Source organism: Dipodomys ordii, unplaced genomic scaffold (assembly GCF_000151885.1).
Source record: "Dipodomys ordii isolate 6190 unplaced genomic scaffold, Dord_2.0 Scaffold13, whole genome shotgun sequence".
In the NCBI taxonomy this organism is placed as follows: Eukaryota; Metazoa; Chordata; class Mammalia; order Rodentia; family Heteromyidae; genus Dipodomys; species Dipodomys ordii.
The window spans coordinates 16853087-16879053 of NW_012267229.1; the positions used below are offsets into that span (position 1 = coordinate 16853087).

The 25967-nt window shown below is 50.4% G+C and overlaps 1 protein-coding gene across 6 annotated transcripts in view; it reads left to right on the top strand.

The window, feature by feature from the left end:
* Dlgap4 (discs, large (Drosophila) homolog-associated protein 4) overlaps positions 1-25967 on the top strand; it is a 69121-nt gene that overhangs the window by 21577 nt on the left and 21577 nt on the right. Inside the window, exon 1 of one of the 6 annotated variants that reach the window (XM_013010933.1) lies at positions 70-853. The exons of 3 other annotated variants lie outside the window; for them this stretch is intronic. In XM_013010933.1, the coding sequence (XP_012866387.1) occupies positions 823-853 (31 nt within the window). In that variant the 5' untranslated portion in view covers positions 70-822. Of the gene's footprint in view, positions 1-69; positions 854-9767; positions 9899-10409; positions 10755-25967 lie in introns of those variants that run through there. 2 more of the 6 variants (XM_013010934.1, XM_013010935.1) reach the window with 2 other exon arrangements.

The following is a 25967-nucleotide window of genomic DNA, read 5'->3' on the forward strand; positions in this document are numbered from 1 at the left end:
CCCCGCCCGGCCCTGCCCTGCCCCCGCCCTCCTCCCTGTCCGTCCGTCGGTCCGTCCGTCGTCCGCCCGCGCTTCTGTCCCTGTGTCTGGCCGCCAGCGCTCCAGCCCGAGCCCCCGCTGCGCCCGCTTTGTCTCTCCCTGGCTCGCTGTCTCTTTGTCTCTGCCCTCGCCCTCCCTCCCGGCCCCTCCCTCGCCCACCGATCTCAGGTCCCCCCTCTTTCTTCAGAGCCACCCTTTCTGACACCCGCTCTCTTGGGGACCCTCATGCCCCCCAGGTCCTTGGGGCGTCCTCCCTTCAGTCCCTCGCTACCCACCCTGGGCCCTGGCTCCTCTGAGTCCCTGAGCCCCTGGGCCTTCTGGGGGTGCCCCCTTCAATCCATCACCACCCCCCTGGAGCCACCCTCTGAATCAGGACCTCCCCGGGCTTTCTCCCTTCCGGGCGTCCTCCAGAGCTGTCAGGACTTCCTGGGTCCCTTGGGGGTCCCCTTGGACACCCCCCTCCCCCCGGGGCCCACAGCTTCCTGACTTCAGACCCCTTCCTTCTCCGCCTCCCCTTGGTTGGTCCTCGTTCGCTGTCTCATTCTTTCTTCGAGGACGTCCAGTTCACTGGTCGGGGTCCCCGCTTTGCTCTCCGCCTCTCTGTGGTCTGTGGTCTCCCCGTCGGCGCTGAAGGTCCCCCTTTGATCCTGCTCCTTTGCCTGGGGCTCTTGATCCCCCTTGCTTCTCTGCGTGGTCCCTTGTCTCCCCTTCCTCTGCTCCTTGTCTCTCCCTCTCCCTCTCTCTATCTCCGGGTCTCTGGGTCTCTGACCCCCTCTGGCCCTCATGGCTTTGTGTCTGGAGCTCTTGAAGCAATGTGAGTGGTGGGATGTCCGGGTCGGGCCCGGGCGGAGTGGTCCCGCAGGCTGGCCGCGGCCGAGGCTCCATGGGATGGCGCTGGGGCAGGGGCTGGCGCTGGGGGGCAAGGAGGCTGGGGGGCCTCCTGATCTGGGGGGCCAGGAGGGAGGGGCCAGGCTACCTGGCAGGAGGGAGTGGGGCCTTCCAGCTCTGAGGCTTCTGCTTTAAATGCTTGAGTGTGTGCAGTGGGCCAGAGCTGGGTATCCCTGCCTGCTGCTTGGCCCTGCATGGCCTAGCACTTTGTGATGGCTTGTGGGCAGGCCTGGGCTATTTTGGAACTGGCAGCAGGATGTGATATCACTTGGGCATTTATTTAGACCGGGATGGGGGTGGGGGCTGTGTTCTTGCCAACTTGAGTAATGAAATTTTGCAGGGGGGTGTGGCTAGGCAGCTGGATTATGGGGTTTGTGGTCAGAACTTTGCAGGTCACCAGAGTGGGCAGGTGAACATGGATCTGTAAAACTTGGTTTTGCTGAAGCGCAATTCAAGATGAGTGGAGAGGGGAATTACCGTTAACAGGTCCATCCTGGAGTATTGGGTTTAGCAGTTTTAGACTTCTGGAGCCTTGGTTCTGCCAGGGTCAAGAGGTATGACATTGAGTGAGACTCTTGACCTGGTCAAGCCTGTTTCCCCATCTGTGAAAAGGGAATGATTGTGTGTGCTGGCCTCACAGATCAAATGAAACATCTGTAGACATGCTGTGGGAACTGTCAGCCTGTCTTTAAACTGACGTGGGGGTGTGGTAGAGCTTGCCTAAGAGGGTTGACAGCTAGCTCCTGACAGAGCTGGAGAGGGAGCAGGCCCAGAACTTAAGAGTTCAGGGGTTGTTACCCTCCTCACTACTACCACTGGGTTATACAGAGCAGAGATGGCTATCTCTTATTTGTGCCCAGTTTCCGCTTGCTCCTCTTAGGTAGTTTATAAAGACAGTTGGGAGTGTCCATGGTGACATCTGTGCTAGGGGACAATTGGATTTTCTATGTGCTGTACTGTTGTTGCTTAAAGGTGGGCCCTGCTTGGACAGTGGCACTTGAGAACAAAATCAGTGAGTTTGTTGCTGTGATCAATCCAAGGCTGGGTTCCTTTCCCCTCCCATTCCCCACCCCCCATCCCAGCTTGGAGACAAAGGCTGAGAGGCTCTACAGAGAGCTGGGGTCTGCTGTCATGGACCCTCAGATGTCCTAGAACCTTGGATGTGGGAATTGGACCAACTGTGTAGCCCCTAAGTCTTATAGGAGAAGAGAGGAGTCCCAGAAGGGTCAAAGACCCACAGAGGTTTAAGCCAAAGACCCCTGGGTTATGTTCCATGGCACTGCCTCTGAACAAGTCACAGACATTCCATCCTACATGTGGCTTCTTCCTGTGCATCCCGTGCTGAGCACATGTATAACTGGTAGGAGGAGGAGGAAGGGCTTGGTCAGAGCCCCACATCTCACCCATGCTCACGAGGTCACTTTCCCTTGAGTGTCAGCTTCCTACTTTATATGAAATGGGAATAACAATCCTTCTCCTAAGACTGAGTCTGAAATCATGGAATCTCTGAAGACATTCTGTGAGGCAGCATGCCAACATTCTGTTCCCGGCAGAAGCAAAAATGCCATGTGTCTTCATTGTTCTCTCTCCTGACCTCCATTTTTCCTTCTGAAAAATGAGGGAGTTTGAGGGCACAGTCCCCTAGGTCTGACATTTGAGGGTTCTAAGGTACTCAAAAGCCACCTGTGTGTACCTGTGCCTCGCCTTGCCTTTTAAAAGTGTGCCTGATCATAGAGTTAAGAGGGAGAATGTGCTGCCAACTATGTACAAATGACAGCCATGGGTTTCACAGGCAAGAAGTAGGCCCTCTCTGGGCAGAGGGATCAGAAGGGCTTCCAAGAGAAGATGTTATTTGAGGCATGTCCTTCTCTTACACAGCTGTTCCAAGAATGGAAACAATGTAGGGTTTTAGAGCCACAAATACCAGGTTCTAGCCCATCTCCATCATAATCTTGGACAGGTTGCTTTATCTGAGCTTCTCCCCTGTACTCAAAAAATGCCATTTATACAGTAGGATTTTTGTGAGGATTAAATGAGATTATACACCTAGACACACAAATACATGATAACAATAGGAACTTGATAAATATGAACTTTACCCTTCTAAGCATATCTAGGTCCCTTTTTTCTTGATGGGAACTAGACAAGACGGGACCTCTCAGCCCTGGTGGTAAGGATAGAGGCGCCCATAACAAGGAAAGCCCCATGCTGCTATTCTGGTAGTAATCTCTGTAGCTCAGGGAGGCATTGTGTCCTCTGCCAGCTCCTTTCTGACTCTTGCTCCTCATACTAGTCCTGGGTAAAGTTAGAAGCCAATGAGGTTCTCCCTGTTTCATACATGAATAGAAAAATAGGGGTCTGCTCAGGGTCCATGGCATAGAGGGTCGGGTCAGGCTTGGAGCCCTGGTCTCCTGCCTTTTTTCCTGCAGCCCACAGCTTTTTTCCAAGTCTACTTCTGCCTGGTGGTTTGTCCCTCGGGCTGCTTGCTCTGGCATCTGTTCTACTAGGAGGGTTGGCTTTTGACATTTCCCCAGTCTCTGAGCTCATCTCCCATTTAAAGGAGGTTAGCTTGAGGCAGGGCAGGCCCTGAGTCACCACCTTCCCTGGCTTTCTCATCTTGAACCTCAGCCAGACACACCCCACTGCTGGAGAACTACAAGTTTTCCTCCCAGATGCTCGGATGGGCTCTGAAATTCTCCCTGGGCTCTTCTGCGTATGGGCTGCACTGTGCAAGGGTTGCCTGACTTTTCTGCCACTAGCCGCTTTATGATGTGCCCTCCTCCTAACATGCCCTCTTCCCTTCGAGGCCCACACTTCTGGAGTTCTCAACCTGGCTCCAGAGTCCAGCCATGTAGGTTCACACATTTGCTTAAAACATAACCTTAGCAGGTCCCTTCACTCTCTCTATGTCTCCGTTTCCTCGTCTATAAAATTTATCTTCCTTAGCTTTCTGGGTTTCAGATTTCTAAGCTCTGGCCCAGAGGTCTTGGTTTAGAAGGTCTGGAGGCAGGAGTGAACTTTCTGTTCCAGGACCACTATCCCCCCCCCCTCGGGAATCCTGGTGTTGAGAGCCTCTTGGCTTGTGCACTGGGAAGAGTGAAAGTATCTTGGGTTAATGTGACAGGCCTGCTTATCCCTGCAGTATGACCCAGATTGATAGAACTTCTGCCCGTTGAATTGGGATGGTGTTTCTACCTCACAGGGCGGCGTGAGGGTGAGAACTCTCCGCAAGTGGCTGTCACCACCATCTTTGTCAGAGCTGAATTGGTTATTGACAGCAGCAGGTCACCCTTCTTCATCTTAGCCCTGGCAGCAGACCCTGTCAGACCAGGCCAGGGTGAGGGCTGTGGAATGGGACACCTGAGCAATTGTGAAATCCAGTCGGCAACAGGACTTTAATGAGGTCCGTGAGGTGTGCAGTGTGAATGGCTCTCAGGTTCCAGGGCTCCCAGCTGTAGCTGTGTTTCTTCGCTCAGTCTGAGCTAGGCTCAGCTTGTGTTCCTCACTCACCAATTCCTGAAATGGAGGCTGCTTAAAGACAATAAAAGCCAAATTCTTGGGCTGAAAGATGGTTGTTTGTTGTTTCACATAAGAAAGTAAGCTTCAGGAAGGGTCATGCCTAGGATCCCAGGGCAAGACCAGGCCAGTACCAGGCCAGGTCCACAGCTCTGCCTCTCCCAGGCTCTCCTGGCTCACCAGGTGGAGAAGTAGGGCTGGGAGTTGTGAGTTGTCCAGTGAGCAGTTCCCTACCAGGACAAGTCAGGTGGTTCTGGGTGGTTGAAGTGCCACTGGGCTTAGGCTGGAGTTGAATTGGGCTCAGAAAACCCTCCTACCAGAGGCCTGCCTTCCCAGCCTCGGTTAGGCCCAGAGAGGAGAGAGAGGGGAAGAATAGACAGACCAGGCCTCTGCCCTGGGAACTTAGGGTCTGATGAGGGAGACAGGCCTACAATTATGAGAGACTGTGTGACAAGTCTATAATTAAGTGTCTGCTAAGGAAAGGCATTGTCTGAGAAGGAAGAAGTGAGCGTGAGCTGGAGGAACAAGAGCCCTTTGAAGGGGGCTGGATTGACAGGCAGAGGGTGGAGCTGGCATTCTAGAGAATGGATTCTTCAAAGACAGAGAGGCCAGGGCTGACCAGCAAAACCTAGGCGGGAACCAAGAGGCTATAGGCAACATTGAACCTCTGCAGAGAAGCAGGGGGCGGGGGCGGGGGGGCCACGGGAGATTTCAGAGCAGGGATAGTACAACTGGAGGGATTTTTCCAGATGACGAATCTGGCTGGGTGAATTGGGATGAATAAAAATGACAACAGGGAGGAGGCTTTGCAAGCATCAAGATGAGACAAGAGGGTGAGGTTCGGGCGGGACTCATTGGAGTGGGAAAGGAGTGGGAAGGGCGGACTAGGCAGCGGAGGATGTTGCACTGAACAGAGGAGAGCCCAGCTGGCCTGAGGGTGGGGAAGGAAATGGCAGCCTGAGTGCATTCCTTGTGCACCTGCTCAATGCCTAGCTCTGTGCCAGGACCTCCACGCGCACTCTCGTGAAATCTGTATAACAAGCCAGAGACAGATGGACTTGTCTCTTTTTACAGATAAGGGAAAAGTGGATCAGGCCCTGGTCTGACTGTGGCTCACACTTTAGCTCTCCTGCACCATGCTGTCAGGGCCCTGGGGCTGGGGGCCTTCTTACACCTTCAGGGATGTAAGTATATCCCTGAAAGGACAGAAAACTCTGCTTTCTGAAGGTCTTGAAGGTCAAGGCTGGGAGCTGCCTCAGTAACATTTCTCCAAGGTGGGATCATCAGAGGTGCTAGGGACACGCACAGTAGCAGTTTTATACCCCAGGCTGTGAGAAGCCTCCAGAGCTGTGCTGCGTGTTGTCCAATTAAGCAGTGGGCACATGCACCACTGGGTCCTTTGCAGTTCTCCAACCTGTGCCCACCAGAAAGGATGTTACCTAGTCCAGCCAGAAGAATGAGTCACTCACAAGGCAGGGAAGGACTTGTTCCAAAGAGATTCAGGTGATGGAACCCAGATGTGATTTCCCAGGCCACAGCCTAGGATAGCCATTTGACAGGGGTAAGGCAGTGTTTACCAAGCTGGACATTTACCAGGTGGCTGCCATAGAAAGCAGCAATGGTTGGTCCCAATGTGTAGCCAGGAAGTTGATGGCTTGTTCTTCGTGTGCAGCGTACTCCTCCATGCTCTCCAAGCAGAGTAGTCACATGGCAGGCCAGCCTCTAGCCCATTCCTCCCTTGCCCTCAGCATTCATATGCCAGTCTGTTTTGGCAAATTAGCTTTTGAGCCCACCTATATGCAGAGTACAATTATAACTGTAACCGTGCTTTTCATACTGTATCCTTCACAGAGTTTAAAGAGGGAGTTTGATGCTTTGAAACAGAGATAGCCAAAGAAATGTCATTTAGACATTGGAACAGTGTACTGGAGTCCACTGGTGCTATCCCTCTCCATTGTAGTAATCCATTTGGCTACCATTTACCAGGTACTTTCATGTAAATTCACTCAATCTTTTTTATTTTGGTTTCAGCATATTGGCTCTGGAACTTTAATATTTGTTTAGCCCATTTTGCTTGGCAAAGCACATTTATCCACAGAAACTCTGTAGATCTTTATATAATCCTAGAGCTCGTTAATATTCTTGTCATCTGCATAGTCCGGAGGAGGCAGCCAAGGCCCAGTCATAAAAAAGTGACTTGATTGAGCATCATGACACCTTCCTGTAGTTCCAGCAACGCAGGAGGCATAAATAAGAGGACTGCGGTCTTAGGCCTGGTCTCAGGCAAAAATGCCAGACCCAACCTGAAAAATAATTTTTAAAAGATTAGGGGCATAGCTCAGGTAGAGTGCCTGCCTGGCAAGCATCAGGCCCTGAGTTCCAAACACTCCCTTCTTTGCCCCCTGCTGAGCCAAGTGGTTCACACCTGTAGTCCCAGCACCTGAGAGGCTGGGGTAAGGACATCAGAAGTTTGAGGTTAGCCTGGGATACATACCAACATCTTGTCTCAAAAAAAAAAGGACAGTGACTTGACCAAGGTCACTCTGGCTGAGCTACTCATTTATTCAAGAAAGACTTCAAGTGCTGCTCTGTGCCCAACAGTGAGTCAGCCCTTGGGCTATCTTGACATGCAGAGCAAAGCTGGAGACTTAGTTTCTGACCTCCCAGAGTCTGCATCATCATCATCATCAAGTTCCAGCCAGAATTGGCTCTGCAGCTCCTGACCTCCACTTGGGCTCTGCACTGCAGACCTTCTGGTTTAAACCCGTGGATTCAGGCTCTTGTAGCCCTTGAACCTAGAGCTTTGTGGTAAAGCAAGCCAAGGTGCAAGTTGAACTTCAAAAGTTACAAAAGAGGCTTTCAGTGATGAGTAAATTATTAACAAGAAGGTGAGGAAGGCGTCTCAGCAGGAGGCCATCTGCTCCTCTCCCTGGAGGAAAGGCGCCCATGGGCTGCTCTGCCTAAGATCGTGGCCTGACTTTTCTGCAGCCACCACATATTTTATTACAGCCTGCACAGGTGTGAAGCCCTCTGTCCATGTGCTGAGCTGGGGGCTCCTTCCTTTAATATTAAATGAGATGAAGTAAAGGCAACTCCTAGGATTGCAAGTCTAAAAAGGACTGTGGCCCAGCCCCCGCCCTCCCCTCCCATGAAAGTGGGAAGAAGGCGAAGGAACTTGCTGGGATCCCACAGTGAAAGCCATTCCTCCCCCTCTCTTACCAGCCTTACTTCATTTCCTAGTCCCTCCTGTCCCTTCTGCACATCCAGGCTGCCTTTTTCTACTCAGCAACTTCACTTCTACCCCCTTGAAGAATGCCTCCTGAGCTCTAGGGAAGATTTTGTTGGTTATTTCTTTGTGTGTAGTTTTGTTTTTGTTTTGCCAATCCTGGGGCTTGAACTCAGGGCCTAGGCACTGACTAAGTTTATTTTGCTCAAAGTTAGCACTCTACCACTTGCCACAGCTCTAGTTCCAGCTTTTTTTGGTAGTTAGTAGAGATTAGAATCTCACAGACTTTTCTGCCCAGGCTAGCTTTGAACCACCATCCTCAGATCTCAGACCCTTGAGTAGCTAGGGTTACATGCATGAGCTACTGGAATCTGACTTGTGTAAAAAATTTTAATACATACATTGGCTCTAAATTTGACCTTTAAAAATAGATATCACCATAATATATTAGTGACCCTCCCACCTAGATAATCACTTTGGCCAGACTCTTTTTTTTGGGGGGGGGGTCCAGTCGTGGGGCCTGAACTCTGGGCCTGGGCACTGTCCCTCAGCTCTTCAGCTCAAGGCTAGCGCTCTACCACTTGAGCCACAGTGCCACTTCCGGCTTTTTTTCTTATGTGGTGCTGAGGAATTGAACCCAGGGCCTCGAGCATGCAAGGCAAGCGCTCTACCACTGAGCCACCTTCCCAGCCCCTGGCCAGACTCTTGATAACACTTCAGTCCAGAAATTCTTTGTGCCCACCGGCAGTGCTGGCAGTCCCGTGCCTTGTTTTTATTACTCAGGCAGCAGCATCTTTTCCATCCATGTTTTGTACCTTGTCTTCCCACCAGGTCTGTCTCTGCTTTAGCTTATTCTGTCCTCTGTGGGCCCCCAGGCCCACAGTCACCTTTCTCCATGATCATCCTCTCTACCAGTGGCAGACCACTTCATGTCAGGTCTCTGCTCAGGGACATTGAGGTGACCTTCCCCACAGGTCTGTGTCACAGGTAGCTGCAGGAATCCTTCATGCAAGTAGAATACCTGTTTCAGAGTCTGTGCCCTTCAGATTTTGTTAGATGTTTTCAGGTTGCTTTCTTTTCCATTCTGAAAATGTATGTTTTGTGTGTGCACATGCACGCATGCACATGTCAGTACTACGACTATAACTCCAGGCTTGAGCTCTCCCTTTCTCTTGCTTTTCTGCTCATGACTAGCATTCTATCACTTTCACCACACCTCCAGTTTTGGCTTTTTCTGGTCAATTGGAGTTAAGAGTCTCCTAGATATGTCTGCCAGGTCTGTCTTCCAAATTTCAGTTCTCAGATCTCAGCCTCCAGGATAGCTAGGATTACAGATGTGAGCTACTGGTGCCCAGCAAAAAAAAAAAAAAAGTATCTTTTTTTTTTCTTTTGTTTCTGGTACTGAGGCTTGAACTTGGGGTCTGGGCACTGTTCCTGAATTCATTGTGCTCAAGGCTATGGCTCTACCACTTGAGCCAGAGCTCCACTTCAGCTTTTTGTGGTTAATTGGAGGTAAGAGTCTCATGGACTTTTCCTGCTGGGACTGGCTTCAAATCACAATGTTCACATCTTGACCTCCTTAGTAGTTAGAATTACAGGTGTGAGCCACTGGTGACTGGCAAAAAAAAAAAAAAAACAACAGATTCAATGTCATGTCTTCCTAATCCAGTCTAAGGTTTTACAGATGGACCAAGGCACAGAGAGGGATAGGTGTGACTCAGCCCTCCTCAGCCAAGACGTTTCTCCCTAGTGGAGCACAGGTGGGGGGAAGTAAACCAGGAAGGAAAGACAGGGCAGAATGCGGCAGCAGTGGAGTCAAGATGGAGGTGAGGGGACTCTTGTGTTGCCTTTGGACCTGTTTGGGTCTTGAGCTCCTGGGAGAGGTCTTCTCTCCTCTCCTGGAGAGTTCTCTTCACCAGTTTGTCCACTGTGTACTGCACCTGCTTGGCAACAGCACATTCAAATATTTACCGAGCTCCTGACTCCCATTCCAGCTTGGCCGGTGGGTCCCTCCCCTTCTGTGAGCCACAGCTCTCTTCATCTGAATAGTTGTGGGGTTCACACCTGGCTTGCTCGTATCCCTGGGTTCCTAGGAAGATTTGGTAAACAAGCCAGCAGGGAAATGCCAAAACAAATGACCATACCTCAGCCGCTGGAGTGAACAGAGGGGCTGAAGTCCTGGGAGCACACCGGTCAGCCCACAGCCTGGGACCTTCAGGGCAGCCATTGGTGGGTACCTCCTCTCTGTGCCAAGACAGGGTCCAGATTGAATTAGAAGCTTCCTAAGTTTGCTTTGCCCCAAGTTGCTGTATCTCCAGGACCTGTGCAAGAGAAAGGAGCTCAGGTGGCAGGGAGGAGAGAGGTCTGATTAGGGCGAGCAGACTGCAGCCAGTTTTACCTCTCACACCTAGGGGACATCCCTGCTGGAGCTCTGCCTCTCCTTTTCAGCCCCCAGTGGTGGGAGGGATAAGGAAGAGGAAGTCTGATGTTTATGGTCACTAGTTCCTCCCTCCCATTTGATCCCTGGGAAAACTGAGGCCTAGAGAAGGTGCAGACCTCCTTCCCCATCCCTGTGAGTTGAAGTCTTATGGGATCAGAAGCAGGGTGCCCAGTACTCCCTGTCTTTCCGAGTTGCGGCAATCTTGTTTCACTTTAGAGTTAAAAACCAAAGTGAAAGAAAACAGCAAAGCAGGAAGCAGCTGCTTCAGACCTGCCCGGGCTGGGGGTTAGGAGAATCCACCGGAACAGGGCTCACTAAGAGGGAAGTGGGCCTTTTCCCGTCCCACTCCCACCCTTGTTTGGGAGGCCTGGCTGGGCTGGGTGGAGCCCTGTGGGGAGAGGCGCCAGGCTGCAGATGGGCGGTGTTCTGGCCGGGCAGTCTGGGAATGGGCCAGTAGGACTGGTTCCCTGTAACGTCAGCTCACCTGGGGTGTGGTCCCAGCTTTGGGCCCCCCAGGTCGGGAACTACTGCCTTTTAAACCCCATTCTTCTGGAGCAGGCCTGTACTTAGCCGGGCCTATGTTGATCTGGGAAAGACACCCTGAGTCCAGCTTTCACAGAACACTTCATCCTCCCTGAAGGTAAGGTAAGCACGGGCACCCATCTCCACTCTAGTGGAGCTTGCAGTCACCCTGGGCACTTACTTTACCCACAACACTTTCCTTCTCAGGAGTCAGCTGTCTGAAAGCCCTTTAATCTGGCCCAATCCCTGTGTCTAACGCCATGGAGAAGCAGGAACCGTGGCTGCTTCTTTATCAAGTTGTTGGAGGCTGACAGAGGACCTGCCCCCACTGTAGCCTCGGGAGACCCAGAGGCCTGCCTGGTTTCTCGGCAGGAGTGCTTCCTTCCAGCTCTGCTCTCCAGTAGAATCGATTTAGTTTCCTGGAAGCTGGCAAGAGTATCCTAACACTGGATTTGCTTGGCTCGTATATTTCAAAGATTAGTGTCTAGCTAGCTAGCCAAGGTTTCAAGTTTCTATTCTGCCTTTTCTAAGGAAATTCTCAGACTTGCCAAAGCAGGCATAGTGTCCTGTAAGATTTTTATGTGGACCTCTGCAGTTGGGAAGGTCCCTCCTGACTGAGGTACCTGCTGAGCTCACAGTAGGCACTCAGGGTGCCCCATGTTGAATGACCATTGCTAGCTAATCCACGCTGCCATTCTGCTCCCTAGAATGCAGAAAGGGGATGTTGGGCACAGCTGAGCCAGGCCCAGTGTGAAGCCCATACCCCAAAAGTAGCACCAACCCATAACCCAGGCATAGCTCTGAGACTTGTGTTGCTGGGATTCTGAGTCTGGGCTGCCACCTTGGGCCATGGGACCTGGTGAGGTGTTTCACCTCTGGGCCTCGGGGTCTTCACTTGAAGACGGCACCTGGTGCTAGTCCTGAGTAGGCTCAGCACAAGGGCAGGTAATCGTGTGCGAGAAAGGTGGCACGTGGTATAGCTGCTGCTTGTGGCTGCCTTGCAGGGAGGATTTAAAATAAGGACACTATGCCTCCTTCCTGGCAAGATGCCATGGAGTACGGAGCTTTGGGAGAATCTGGGGTGAATCTAGGCAGGCTTTAGGGAGAAGGTGGTTTTCTGAACCTTCAAACCAAGTCAGCTTAAGTTGACTTTTTTTTTTCCTTAATGCTGGTTCTGGGGTTTGACTTCAGGGCCTGGGCACTGTCCCTTAGCTTTTGTACTCAAGACTTATGTTCTACCACTTGAGCCACAGTTCCACTTCTAGCTTTTTGGTGGTTAACTGGAGATAAAGGTCTCATAGACATTTTTGCCCAGGTTAGCATTGAATCTCATAATCCCCTTCAGATCTCAGCCTCTTGAGAAGCTAGGATTACGGGTGTGAGCCAGACAGCAAGTAGATGGAATTTTTGAGTGGCGCAAGAACAGGCTGTGTAGGGGTCAGGACAGTCACAGTTAGCTGGAGAAGTCTGCTGGGGGCTAGGATCTATTGGTACCCAGAGTTGGGTCTTGTCTGCATGGTCATTACCCATCCAAGCAGCTTCCTTCTCGATTCCTGGGAACAGATTTGGTACTTGCGAGACTCCGCTGGAACGCTGCCTTCCCAGGCTTCCCACACTTGATGATGTTTTGCTCTGTCATCTGCATCTGGGTGTGGTAGCCATCAGGAGGTGTCTGTTGCTTGCAGCCAAAGCAGGTGAGGTGGCAGGGTGGAGTTTGTTTGATAGCACCCAGCAAGGCAGGGCTGCCCCGAAGCATCTATCAAGGGGGGCACAGGGCAAGGACTGACCTATGCAGCCTGCTGCTCCCTCTGTCCCACCCCATCTCCACCTGTTGTTTCCAGTCAGCCGTCTGGAGCCCTCCATGCCAGGTGCAGGACAGGGAGGCCGGGAGAGAGTAGGGAATAAGACTGACCTCCATCCAGCTTAGGTACCCAGTGGACATGATACAAGTTTGAAAGGCTGGGGAGGGCATCTGGAGAAGGTTCTAGCACTGAGGACACGTGGAGACTGGTGGGAGTGCGGAGAGGGGCTGGTCACCTTGCTCACCTCAGAGAACCAAAGGCATAGCTGTATCAATAGTGTGAGAGTGAAAGTTCTGTAATTAAAAGGGGTTTCTTTAGCATTCCATTACCAACCTCCTTCCACATAGTACATGATTCACAGAAACTTCCCTGTTGCTTCTCATGTTGCCAAGGGAGGACGGTGCATTATGACTGCTGTTTTCAGAACAGAGGTGAAGTGACTTGCCCAGAGTCAGACAGCTTAGTCAAGAACTACTATTCTTTCCATTTTACCATGCTGCTTCTGTTTAAAAAGGCCAACACACAAATTCATTTCTCTTTAGTAACATTGCCACTTCAGAATGATTGTTGCTGGAAAGTTTTTATATAAGAATTATTAGGATGCCAAGTGCCAGTGGCTCACACCTGTAATCCTAGCTACTCAGGAGGCTGAGATCTGAGGATTGCACTTGAAAGCCAGCCCAGGAAGGAAACACTGTGAGATTCTTATCTCCAGTTAACCACCAGAAAAGTGGAGGTGGAGCAGTAGCTCAAAGTGGTAGTGTGAGTGCTAGCCTTGAGCAAAAGAGCACAGGAACAGTGCCCAGGTCCTGAATTTGAGCCCCATGACTGATTAAAATAATAATAATAATAATAGGACAGTGGGATTAAAACTTCTTTCCCTGTTTCATGCACTGACATGAATAAATTTATAGTGTGGTCTTTTCCCATCTTGGTTTTGTTTTTTGCTTCCACAGTCTCCTATGTAGCTCATTCCCAGTGTGCTAGGAATTCAATCTACATTCCTGCCCATATGCCCTCTTACTCAAGGCAAGCGTTCTACCGCTTGAGCCACAGCACCACTTCCGTTTTCGAGTGGTTAATTGGAGATAAGAGTCTCATGGACTTTTCTGCCTGGGATGGCTTTGAACCCATGGTCCTTAGATCTCAGCCTCCTGAGTAGCTAGGATTACAGGCGTGAGCCACCAGCCGCCCGGCTTCTTTTTGTTTCTGACTCCTGAATTTCAGTAAAGAGATTATAGGTTGATTATAAGTCTGACTGTTCACAAGATCATTTAATTTAAATTGGAGCTGGGCATGGTAGTACACATGAATAATCCCAGTACTTGGGGAGCATAAAAGCAGGAGGACCATGTGTTTCATACATCAGCCTGGGCTACAAAGAGAGAACAAACAACAAACTAAAAGCCAAACAAAAATAGCAAATCAAGTTAGAAATTTTAAAATGCATGCTTAAAGTTTCACATATTTTATTTTGTGACTTTTTGGATTTGGGGTGAGGAAAAGTAGCTTCATCACAGGAAATCTCAGCAGGCTGCTCTTCGGTCCAGTTTCTTTAAAATCACTGCAAGGTAAATGAAGCAAAAGTTTCATTTTAATAAGTTTAAGCATATAGTTGATTGCGTGGCATGAAGTGTGTTCTAAATGCTATGTACCCTTCACCACCATCCATCTCCCAGCTTACCAGCATCCCAAACCGAAACTGCTCCTGGCCCTGGCAGCCACCCTCCTACTTCTGTTGCCCTGGGCACCTCCTCCACCTGTCAGTTTTAAAGAGGATTTTTGAAGAGTGCTGGGGGTTTCTGAATAATTAACTTGTGGTGAGAGTCTCAGGGTTAGTGCACCCTGCAGAGTAGAGCTTGCTTGTGGCTGTGCTCCAGCAGGACAGAACCAGCTGATGGTCTCCTGGAAGGTGCTCTCCACACAGCCAGTCTTGGTTCCAGAGCCCCTGGTGGCTGTGAGGAGCCTAGACATGGACCCCCATGAAGGCCAGGTAATGGATTGGGGAAGGCCCTGGATCTAATCACAGCACTGAGTTTCCTCCTTTAGTCATTTCCTTGCAGTAAGATTTGAGCTAAGTCCCTCTTCCTCTTAGCCTTGCTTCCTCCTTGGGAAATGAAACAAATAATGGACTTTATAGCCTTGAGAATCTGGCTCAGTGTTCAGATGGAAGAACCTAGAGCTCTCAGTTCCCACTTTATAGAGGACCTGGAGACTCAGAAGTAAGGTAACTTAGTGCCAAGGGAAGTAAAGATTGTGAGTGCTGGAGTTCCAAGCTAGCCTGGGCACAAAAGTTTGTAAGACTTCATCTCAACAGAAAAAGCTGAGCACAATGATGCTAATCTGTCATTCCAGCCATGGAAGGAAGTGTAAATAAGAGGATCACACTCTAGGCTTGGACTTAAAAATACCCAAACTAGCAGGGTACCAGTGGCTCAAATCTATAATCTTAGCTACTCAGGAGGCTAAAATCTGAGGATCATGGTTCAAAGCCAGCCCAGGTAGGAAAGTTCATGAGACTCTGTGTGTGTGTGTGTGTGTGTGTGTGTGTCAGGTAGGAAAGTTCATGAGACTCTGTGTGTGTGTGTGTGTGTGTGTGTGTGTGTGTGTGTGTGTGTGTGTGTGTGTGTGTGTGTGTGTGTGTGTGTGTCAGTTGTGGGGCCTGAACTCTGGGCTGGGCACTGTCCTTCAGCTCAAGGCTAGTGTTCTACCACTTGAGCCACAATGCCACTTCCGGCTTTTTCTGCTTATGTGGTGCTGAGGAATCGAACCCAAGGCCTCATGCATGCAAGACAAGCACTCTACCACTAGCCACCTTCCTAGCCCCGTGAGACTTTTATCTCTAATTAACCACCAGAAAACCGGAAGTGGTGCAAAGTAGAGCAGAAGTGGTAGAGTCTTGAGCAGAAGAGCTCAGGGACAGCACCCAAGCCCTGAGTTCAAGCCCCATGACCTACCAAAAAAAAAAAAGTAGCCAGACACTGGTGGCTCATACTTGTATCCTAGCAACTCAGGAGGTTGAGATCTGATTATCATGCTTTGAAGCTAACACAAGGTTAAGTCTGTGAGACTTAACCACCAAAAAGGTGTGGCTCTAAATGGTAGAGTGCTAGCCTTGAGCAAAAAAGTTCAGAGACAGCACCTAGACCCTGAGTTCAAACCCCACAATCAACTAATAATAATAATAATCAAAAAAAGACAAATAGAGTAAAACACCTGACTAGCAAGTACCAAGTCCTGAGTCAAACCCCAGTACTACCACACACAAAAAAATGGTAGGACTGGGAAGGTGGCTCAGGGTAGAGTGCTTGCCTTGCATGCATGAGGCCCTGGGTTCGATTCCTAAGCACCACATAAGCAGAAAAAGCCAAAAGTGGCGCTGTGGCTCAAGTGGTAGAGTGCTAGCCTTGAGCTGAAGAGCTGAGGGACAGCGCCCAGGCCCAGAGTTCAGGCCCCATGACTGGCAAAAAAAAAAAAAAAAAGGTAATGTGGGGCTGGGAAGGTGGCTCAGTAGTAGAGTGCTTGCCTTGCATGCCTGAGGCCCTGGGTTCGATTCCTCAGCACCACATGAACAAAAAGAAAAAAGTCGGAAGTGGTGCTGTGGCTCAAGTGGTAGAGCTCTAGCCTTGAGCTGAAGAGCTGAGGGACAGCGCCCAGGCCCAGAGTTCAGGCCCCATGACTGGACAAAAAAAAAAAAAAGGTAATATGTCCAAAGTTAGACAGCACTTTAGCTCTGAAACCAAGTTGAAGCCCAACCACCCGCACTCAGCACCTTAACAGCTTTGAAACAAAGGATAGTGGACTGGAGTCAGGAGGTTGCTTTACCATCTTGTTGAGAAACTCTGGGGTTGAGGAGCCTGCAGAGGTAGATCGGACTCAAGTAGGGAGTCAAGTATTTTCATGGTGGTCATCTTGCCCAGAGATGGCAGCTACCTCACTTTTGACAGCACCTCTTCTTATTAGACCTGGAGCAGACAGCATCTGTCCATCTCAGCACTCCCACTGAGTACAGTCAGTGCCACCAAGGAGAAGGTGTGTACTCAGTGGGACCTTGTACAGCCTCCACTTTTCCTGTTGGGTGTCAGTCCTGTCAGGGAAGGGGCAGTTTAAAAGAGCAGGTGATGTCACAGGTCTCTTTATTAGAGTAGAAAAGGGTCTGGCAGGACAACCTGAAGCCTGAAGAAGTGTTGGCAAAACCATCGGGGCAGTACATCTTCCAGAGGGGTAGAAGTTGTTAAGGTAATAAATACCTCACTTTCCATAGGGGCTCTGTGGGATCCTAAAAGCATATTGTAGCTAAGTGCCAGTGGCTCATGCCTGTAATCCTAGCCACTCAGGAGGCTGAGATCGGAGGATCATGGTTTACAGCCAGCCAAGAGACTCTTAAAAGTCCCCAAGAGACTCTTATCTCCAATTAACCACCAGAAAAAGTGTCACTGTGGCTCAAAGTAATAGAGCACTAGCCTTGAGCAAAAAGGAGATCAGATTCAGACTGACAACAACAACAATGAAAAGTAATTGTAATCACATTCCATCTGCTGGGATCTTGAAGATGGTGGCATACTTACCTTGCTAGAGCAGCTTCAGCTCTGGAGGACTGTGTGTCAGCCGGTACTATATTACTTGTGAGATGATGCTGTAAAGGTTGGTTTCTAGAGGTTTAAGCCATTGGGGCTTGCCCACACTTAGTGGCTAGAATGTGACCTGCTGTGTTACACTGAACAAATCTCTCTAGCTCACTGAGCTCCCTGGCAACCCATGGGATGTGGTGAAACATCTTGTGGAGATCAAGATGCAGTGAGCCTTCAAACACATCTTCTCAGATGTCACTGCCTTGTGTTTTCTGCGGTGGTCCGGAGAAAAACTGAGAAAAGAGGTGTGAGGAAGGGGCGGCAGGGAGTCACAGGACTTGTTCCCATGCCTCTGCTGTCATCTGTCACACACATCTGTTCTTGGGGGCTTCAAGGGCCACCCAGAAATGGCGTCCATCCTTAGGCCTTCAGTAACACCTTTTGGACAGCTGCAGGTGTTCAGGCCAGGCCCTGTCTTCTCCAGAGGCTGGCTCTCCCAGTGTCCTAAGGCAGCAGCAAGGAAAGCAGTGTGCCTCTCACTTTATACCTGGGGAAACCGAGGTTCAAGAAGCCCACTAAGGGCCCTCTAGGAATTTTCTGTAACGCATACTCAGGTTTGAGGGAGCAGCAGGGGTCAGCCAGACTCAAGCTGGGATGGATTTATCCCCTCAGATCAGGGTGGAGCCCCCAGGTGACAGAGATGAGGGGTTGGGATGGCCACAGCCTGGACTTAGCCATCTGCAGCTCTGATGCCAGTTCTTATACTGTTCCCCTGTGGCTCGCCCGTGCCTGTTGTGAACATTCCATTGCTGCTGCTGACTCCAGAACACTGGGAGGAAAAATAGTTGAGCTATGAATGTCACATACACAAAGAAACATCTGATGTCACATCCAAAGCTGTGTGGGAAGTCAGAGAGCAAAGAAAGAGTATCTCCAGCCTGAAAGAAGTCCTGAGGTCACACTGCAGGGACTGAGTCAGGCCTGCGGACCATCACCTGGGCCTCTCTCCTGTCAGTTCTGCTTCTTAGGAAGCTCTGCCTTATGACAGGACACCATTTGCCCCACTCGGGGCCACGTAGATAGATGCATCTTCTATGTATTTTAGGAAGTCTTTCTGAACCCTCACTCCAGGCCCTTCATCCTGGTCTCTCCAAGCCACTGGAGCCGATTAGTCTAGACACAACTTAACCTGTCACCATTGTGGCAGTTCTAGGCTTTCTCATGTGGGTTCATATGGCTGCCATGATGCAGCCACGGAGGCACATCGTTGTTCTCCGCACTTACTGTGCATCTAGGATAAGGACTACACTTCCTGGTGTCCAGTGACTGCCCAGGACATGCAGAAGGAATAGATGGACACTTCTCCCAGTGCCCATCACCCTCTTCTCATCAGGCTTCAGGGACTATATCACTTGCTCTAGTCACCTGCAGCCCCACAGTACTGTCCTGAGTTCCTGCAGACAGCTTTCTCTGAATTGGGCCTCCCTCTGCCACACAGCTTCAGAAGTATCTATGGTCAGCCGGAATCACTGAGGCTTTTCCTGTACAGGCTGCTTTCTTGTGGAACTGTAGAACTGGGCTCCTACCCCAGATCTTGCTTAAGCTCCGAGGAGGGCCAAGTCCCTGTCCCTAGGCCTGCCTGGTGCACAGGCCAGAGCATTTCCTGTGTTGACCTGAACTGAACTGGTTTTCCTCAGGCAGCCTGTCATTGTTTCTTTCATCTAGTCCCTTGGCTGCCCGGGACTCTTGGCTCCTGCTTCTGTCACCTGATACACCACCTGTCACTCCAGGCAGTGAATGAGCCTGTTAACACCGGCTTTCTATTCTGGGATGCGCTTGGTCATTCAGAATGATGAAAGAGGCCAGCAATCGAGGTACAAAGAGTCTGGAGTGTCTGGCTTTGCACACTAGACATGGAGCCTGTGACAGTTTATAAAAAGCTAATCTTTTATGACCCACCGCTTGACGTCAGCCCTCCAGAGTGAGAGTAGATTTCTGAGGTTCTGGGACCTTAGGACTTTGAGAAAGTAGCTAAAAGCCAAGGAGTATTTGAAAGCCAAATCTTGTATTCTATACTCCCCACCCCATAGTCCCAGCCCCTCACCAGACTAGACAGGCTGTGTGTGTCCAAGTTTTACATTAGGCTGCAGCCACAGCAGCCCTGTAACTGATTGTCTTCTGCTTATTAATACCACAAGTACATATAGCTTTAACACTTGATGAGGAGAGCCAGCACCACTTCAAAGCCTGAACTTGCAGGGTTATTGGCAGAGGTGTCCTGGAAGTAGAGCAGACACTGCAGATTGTCTCTGAGGATAACTCTGATGGCAGATTCAGCACAGAATGGACCAGCGGTTATCACATGGGATGTATACTGGATACAGTATGGGTAGAACGGCTGTTTTGGAAAACAACTATTTGGGAGGTACCCTGGTCAGGGGCTAGAAGAGATGGGGCTCAACAACAATTGGAACTGCCCATCTCCAGGCTTCTCCATTTCCATCTAAGGGGATCAGGAAACACCTCATCCTCAGCCCTGGGGCCAGGCTTGCACGGACCACTGTGCTACATCCCCACCCTCATGTGCAGACTTTATATGGTAAAAGAAAGGAAAATGGAATGGTTGGAAACACAGCCTCCCTCCCCCGGCACCAGACCCTTCTGAGGACCCTTAGAGCCTGGTTTGGAAATCACTGGCTTTACTTTACCAGCTCTTGGAGACCCTCTAGCCCTGGAATCCTCTTTCCAACCTCAGCATCCCACCAGCCCTTTTGATGTCCTGGGACAAGTGGCTGTATCTCTCTGGGCCTCATTTTTGCAGTTTGTGGTGAGATTTAGCCAAGCAGGAGAAGAGTCCTAGGCCCATGTTGGAGGTTCTGGTGCTCTGGGAGAGAGGGAGCAATGTTGGGGACTATGTGTAGGGAGAGCAGGGCCTAAGAAAGGGCAGTGGTCACAGGCTGGCTGTGGTTCTGAGGAACAGCCAGGGGCTGGACTGGGAGAGGACTTTCCTGCCAACTGTGCCTTGGTGCCAGGAACCTGAAACCAAACCTAGCCTGCTAGGCAGACAGGGCTTTCTTTGCTTCCCCCAAGCAGGAACCAAGGCATCTCATGGGACCCCCTGCCTTTCCACTGGGAGGCTCTTGTAGCCTGGCTTCCTCAGGAGCAGGGAGGGAGGGGTCAGAGCTCCGAGGAGCACAGTTCTGCGTTTATGTGCCGTATATGGCATTGGCTGGTGGGTACAAAACTCCATAGGAGTTTGGAGAGGTTTTTTGTTGTTGTTTTGTTCTGGTGGTTGACACATGCTTGCCAGGCAGTTCTGTACTGTTGAGATACACCTCTAGCCCATTTTGTGTGTGGGGGCGGGGGTCTGGTTATTTCTGAGATATGGTCTTGCTTCCTGTTTGGATATGTGCCTGGACCACAATCTACCATCCTAGGAGGATGACAAGCATGCACAACATGTCCAGCATCTTTCCATTTAAATGGGGTCTGCTGGACTTCTCTGCCTTGACTTCCTTGGGACTGCCATCTTTCCAGTTCCAGCCTCCTACATAGGTTGGGATGACCGTCACATACCACTATACCCAACTGTTGGTTGTGAAGGGTCTTGTGAACTTTTCTAGGCCAACGCTAGGCTCAAACTACAGTCTTCCTATTCTTAGCCACGCAAGAAGCTAGAATTACCAACCAAGGCTTGGTTGCATTGGTTATTTTTCAGCTAGGGTCTCACTTCCTGTCCAAACATGTGCCTAGACTGTGATCTTAACTATATTAGGCTTCCTGACATAGCTGGGATGACAAGCACACACTGCCACACCCAGGTGCTATTGAAATGGAAACTCAAAAAAAATCTTTTTGGCCTGGGCTGGCCTTGAATCACAATCCTCCTGATCTTGTCCTCATGCTTGACACCGGTGTACTATGCTACATGGTTTCTTAAAACTGTGCACTTAACACACTCTGAAAACTCAGAGGTTTAATCTATTTTTTTTAAATCCAGATTCTTAGCTTATCCACTCTGGCAGCTTTGACAACTGCATCCAGTGCTAGACCAGTGAGAGATGTCCTGTACACATCTGAACTCGTGACCAAGGTACCAAGCCGACCACAGCCAGTGTTGGCTTTAATCAAGAAACTTGGCCTTCTACCCTCGAGTTCAGAACCTGTTCTCTGAGCTATAAAACAACACCTGGAGCTGTCAGGATGAAGCAACCCTGGCCTGGGCCTTGCTCAGTGATGGTTCTTGTCCATCTCTGCACATGTGCATGCCTGCAAAGTGTTGCTGGAAACTGGCTTGACTCTGCAGCCATTCCTAAGTGATTACTTTTAAGACAGTTTCCAATAGCCAGCACTTAGAGTTGGATATTGGGGGGGCGGGTATGGAGGTGTGGTGGTAGTGGTGATGATCGTGGTCGTGAGGCTTAACCTCAGGGCCTGGGCACAATCCCTGAGCTTTTTCACTCAAGACTAGCACTTTTATCACTTTGAGCCACAGTTCCACTTCTAGTTTTCTGGTGGCTAATTGGAGGTAAGCGTCTCATGGACTTTCCTGCCCAAGCTGGCTTTGAACTATGATCCTCAGATCTCACCCTCCTGAGTAGCTAGGATTACAGGCGTGAGCCACCGGCACCTGGCCACTTAGGGTTTCCCACTGCACAACCTCAGGCACGTATTCAGAGCTTTACTTCTCAGCAAAGTGTACTTGTTACAAGTGTGTGTGCATGCACTCTGCAGCTGACCACAATGGGTGCAGAGTCCTGGCCCTGGGTTCAGTGTTAGCTTCCAGTTCAGCTAGGTGTAAATCTTTCTGCTGACCAAACCTCAGTTTACCCAAATAGCAATTTGTTTATTCCTTCACATTACTGAGCCTAGCCATGTACTCAGCCTGATCCTGAGAAAGCATCATAACTAAGCTGGCTGAGATTCCCACCCTCAGGGGGACCCGAAGCTTAGTTAGGTTGTCTGTCTGATAGAAGAGAAAGCTAAGAGAGCTAGTGAATAATTGGTGCCTAAATGAACACACAAGGTCCTCAGAGAAGGAGCGACAGCGTCAGGCAGTGTGGTCTGGGAGCCTCACTGAGGATGAGACCACTGGACTGGGACTGAAGACAGGGTGAGGAGGAGCAGGTGTGAGATGAGGAGGTGGGGGCAGCAGGCTCAGGCCTGAATGGGAACAGGCCTGGAGCACTTAAGGAAAACCAAAGAGGCTGCTGGAACAGGAGGGGCAAACAGGGCAAAGGTCAGAACACTCTGGAGCTGGGCACCGGTGGCTTACGCCTATAATCCTAGCTACTCAGGAGGCTGAGATCTAAGGATCCTGGTTCAAAGCCAGCCCGGGCAAGAAACTCCAAGAGACTCTTAATCTCCAATAAACCACTAGAAAACCTGAAGTAGCGCTATGGCTCAATTGGTAGAGCGCTGGCCTTGAGCTGAAGAGCGCAGGGACAGCACCCAAGCCAAAACACTGGAAACACTGGAGAGGGTCAACAGGGACCTGTTCCTGTTGTGGCCAAGGTGTCTGTGCAGATTTTATTTTGTGTGGAATCAGTTTAAGCTTTATTTTTAATTTTTTTGTGTGGTATTGGAGTTTTAACTCAGGGCCTTGTAGTTCTACCACTTTGGTCATGCCTCCATCCTGGAGATTAGCTTTAGAAAGGGGCAAGGGACAAGTGCTGATGGCTCATGCCTGTAATCCTAGCTCCCAGGAGGCTGATATCTGAGGATCACAGTTCAAAGCCAGCTCAAGTCCAACATTCAAACCCTAGGACTGGCGCACATGCAGGTATGCACGCACGCACGCACACACACACACACACACACACACACACACACACACACACACACGAATTGCTTCAAGTACCTACTATAATCCCAGTACTCAGGAGGCTGAGGCAAGAAGACCAACAAGTTCAAGACCAACCTGGACCACATGAGTTCCAGGCCAGCCTGTCTGAAAACATCAAACAGATAAACTGCTTCATGATTCACAGCATGATTGTGGGTGAGACAGGCTACAGATTTAGCAGGGTGGTAGGAAGGGGAGTCTAGGAGGGTGAAGGGGTAGAGAGAAGGACTCTTAGCTGTACTGTTCTAGTAGGGGGGCTGAGACTTTACAAGTAGAGGAGTGGGGTAAGTTCCCAGGCTTCTAGAGGTGAGTGAGGGAGAGCAAGATGGGTGTGGAGGAGGAGAGGGTTCGCTTTTGTTCTGTGCTCACCCAGCCTGTGATGGCCTTGGACGCCCCTGTGGAGCTGCCAAGGGCACTGGGACTGTTGAGATAGTAGGTGACACACCCACCTCTCTGCTGACAGGGCCTGTGCTGCAAAATCCTCTGACCCATGCCTGGCCTGGAAGATCTTTCCTTTTTTGAGGGCCCGTCACCGGGCTGGAACTCAGGGCCTGAGCACTGTCCCTGAGCTTCTGTGCTCAAGGCTAGTGCTATACCACTTTGAGCCACAGCTCCACTTCCAGTTTTCTGGTGGGTTAATTGGAGATGAGCCTCACAGACTTTCCTGCCCTGGGCTGGCTTGGAAGCGTGATCCTCAGATTTCAGCCTGGAGGATTTTGTGGAAGATGCTATCAGTGGGAAGTAGGTACCTCTTCCAAGGAAGCCATGGACCGGTCTGAGTGGAGGCAGCCTCTCAGCACTCCTTGCCCCATGCCTCAGCCTCCCTCTACTAGCTGAAATACTTAAATTCCATTTGCCAAGCTGTGCCCTTCTGACCTCTGGCCTCCCATACCTTAAGCTGTCCTGCTCACCTTACTGTTTCATCTCTCCATCTGTCCAGTCAACCTTTCTGTCTTCCATGAAGTCACAGACTTCTTTCTCCTAGGAGGTGATCAGTCTCTCCGTCATCCAGAAACTGTGGCATCAGGAGTGGCAAGGGCACACCATAATCCTCAGATCTCAGTCTCTTGAGTAATTAGGATTATAGGCGTGAGCCACCAGTGCCCAGCATAAGATTCTTTTTCTTTCTCTTTTTCTTTTCTTTTTTGTTGGTTGTGGGGCCTGAACTCTGGGCCTGGGCGCTGTCCCTCAGCTCTTCAGCTCAAGGCTAGCACTCTACCACTTGAGCCACAGGGCCACTTCCAGCTTTTTCTGCTTATGTAGTGCTGAGGAATCGAACCCAGGGCCTCATGCATGCAAGGCAAGTACTCTACCACTGAGCTACCTTCCAAGGCCCTTTTTAGTTAATATAATCTCAGCTCATTAACATTGAGCTCCTGGTCAACAGCTCTGTGATTCAGGCTTGAATGCAGCATATCTAATGCACATTATATTTTTCCCCCTAAGTTGTATGCCCTTAAACATTAGGCAGTACTTCATTTATACATTTAGGCCCATTTTAACAGATCATCAACAAGATTGCAGAAGCATAGCACTATGAGATGACATAGACCATGAGATGAACACTTGCTTATTTATTGTGTGAGAGTTGAAATGAGAAGACAAGAATGTCACCTTGATCTGTCTCAGCTACAGATGTGTACATGAGGCACACATGTTCAAGTGACCACGAAAGCCCCTCGAGGGTGAGTTTGTGGTTATAAGTAAACAAGTGATTCTGCACATACGGAATCTGGGAATAATGAGGATCAGCTGTCTGCCAAGTCCTTACTCAGGCCTGGCCCCAGTCAGTAGGCTCAGCTGTTATCCTCATTATTCCCAGCAGGACTGCATCTTTGGTCTGGCTCTGGGACAAGGCCAGCTCCCTGTGGCTCTGTCTTCAGTGTGACACTTTTGTAACCTGTGGCATCTATGGAGACTGGTGCCACAGGCAAGTGAAAGCTCTGGAGGGGCCCCCACGGAAGGGTTTGTTCTAAGTACACTGAATGGGTTGTGGCACCATTGAAAGGTTATGACCTCTAAGCAGTGACATGGTGAGTTCCTTGATGGCAGGAGGGCAGCTAGACAAGAGTTGAAGGCCAGGGAGCAAGTATTAGGTGGTCTAGGAGAGGCTGGCTGTACAACTGGGAGGGGAAGTTGGGAAGCTCCTGGCTGTGGGAGGAGCTGTGGGTCCCCAGAAGGTCTTGCGGGCTATTGGCAGGAGGGGGCTGCCAGTCCAGTGCTGCTGACTCTTGAGGCACATCGATGGAGGAGGTGTAGAACCTGCATCAGAGGGGCTGTCAACAGGCTTCTTAGTGGACATCTGTTCCTGATACTGGCCTAGCTACTTTGAATTCTTCTGCAGCTTCCTCTGCTTTGGGAATGGAGGCAGAGGGAAGGAAGCAGCAATTACAGCTTGTGAAGTGGTCCCATCATAGCACTCTCCAGACATAGCTGCATGTTGGCAGCACTCCTCTCTTTGGGTAGGAGAGGGAATGGATCCTACAAGGCCTTTCTCAAGCCTGGCAGGACCAGCAAAGGCAAGTGAGGGGATTTGGCTCTTACCTACATTAGCCCTGGTACTCATGTGGAGCCTGGACTGGGCCCCTGCCTTCTCCATAAAGCCTGGCTTCCCTGGCTCTCTCATTGTTGGTGGCTGTGGCACCCACTCTTCTTCAGGTATCTGGAGCCCTGCCTCCTGCCGGGTTCAGGCCCGGGAGCCAGCAGCCATGAGGGCCAGGTGGTCTCCAAGGTGCTTGTGGAGCCAGCTTTGTGGTACTGCTGTGCCCTCATAAACCCTTGGGAGATGGCGTCACAGCCTCTCCTGAGTGACGGAAGCTCTCTTTGTCCGTCTTACATACCTTGGACGAAACCCTGGAGCCAAAAGTGGGCATGATGAGAGAGGAAAAAAAGGAGCGTCTACTTCGCAGAAGCAAGGACTTGTGTGCTGGGAACTGGGCTGGATGTCAGTGTGGAGGCCGACTGTGCAGAATAGAGGCTGTATTGCTTAACTGCTGCCTGTCTGAAAGACCTGCATGGCAGAGTTGGGTGGTGGGCAAGCATGCAGCCCAGGGGAACAGATGGCTCTTTGTGCTGTGGTTTAGCAGATGCCTCCCTTGAGATCGTTGCAGGGGCGGGG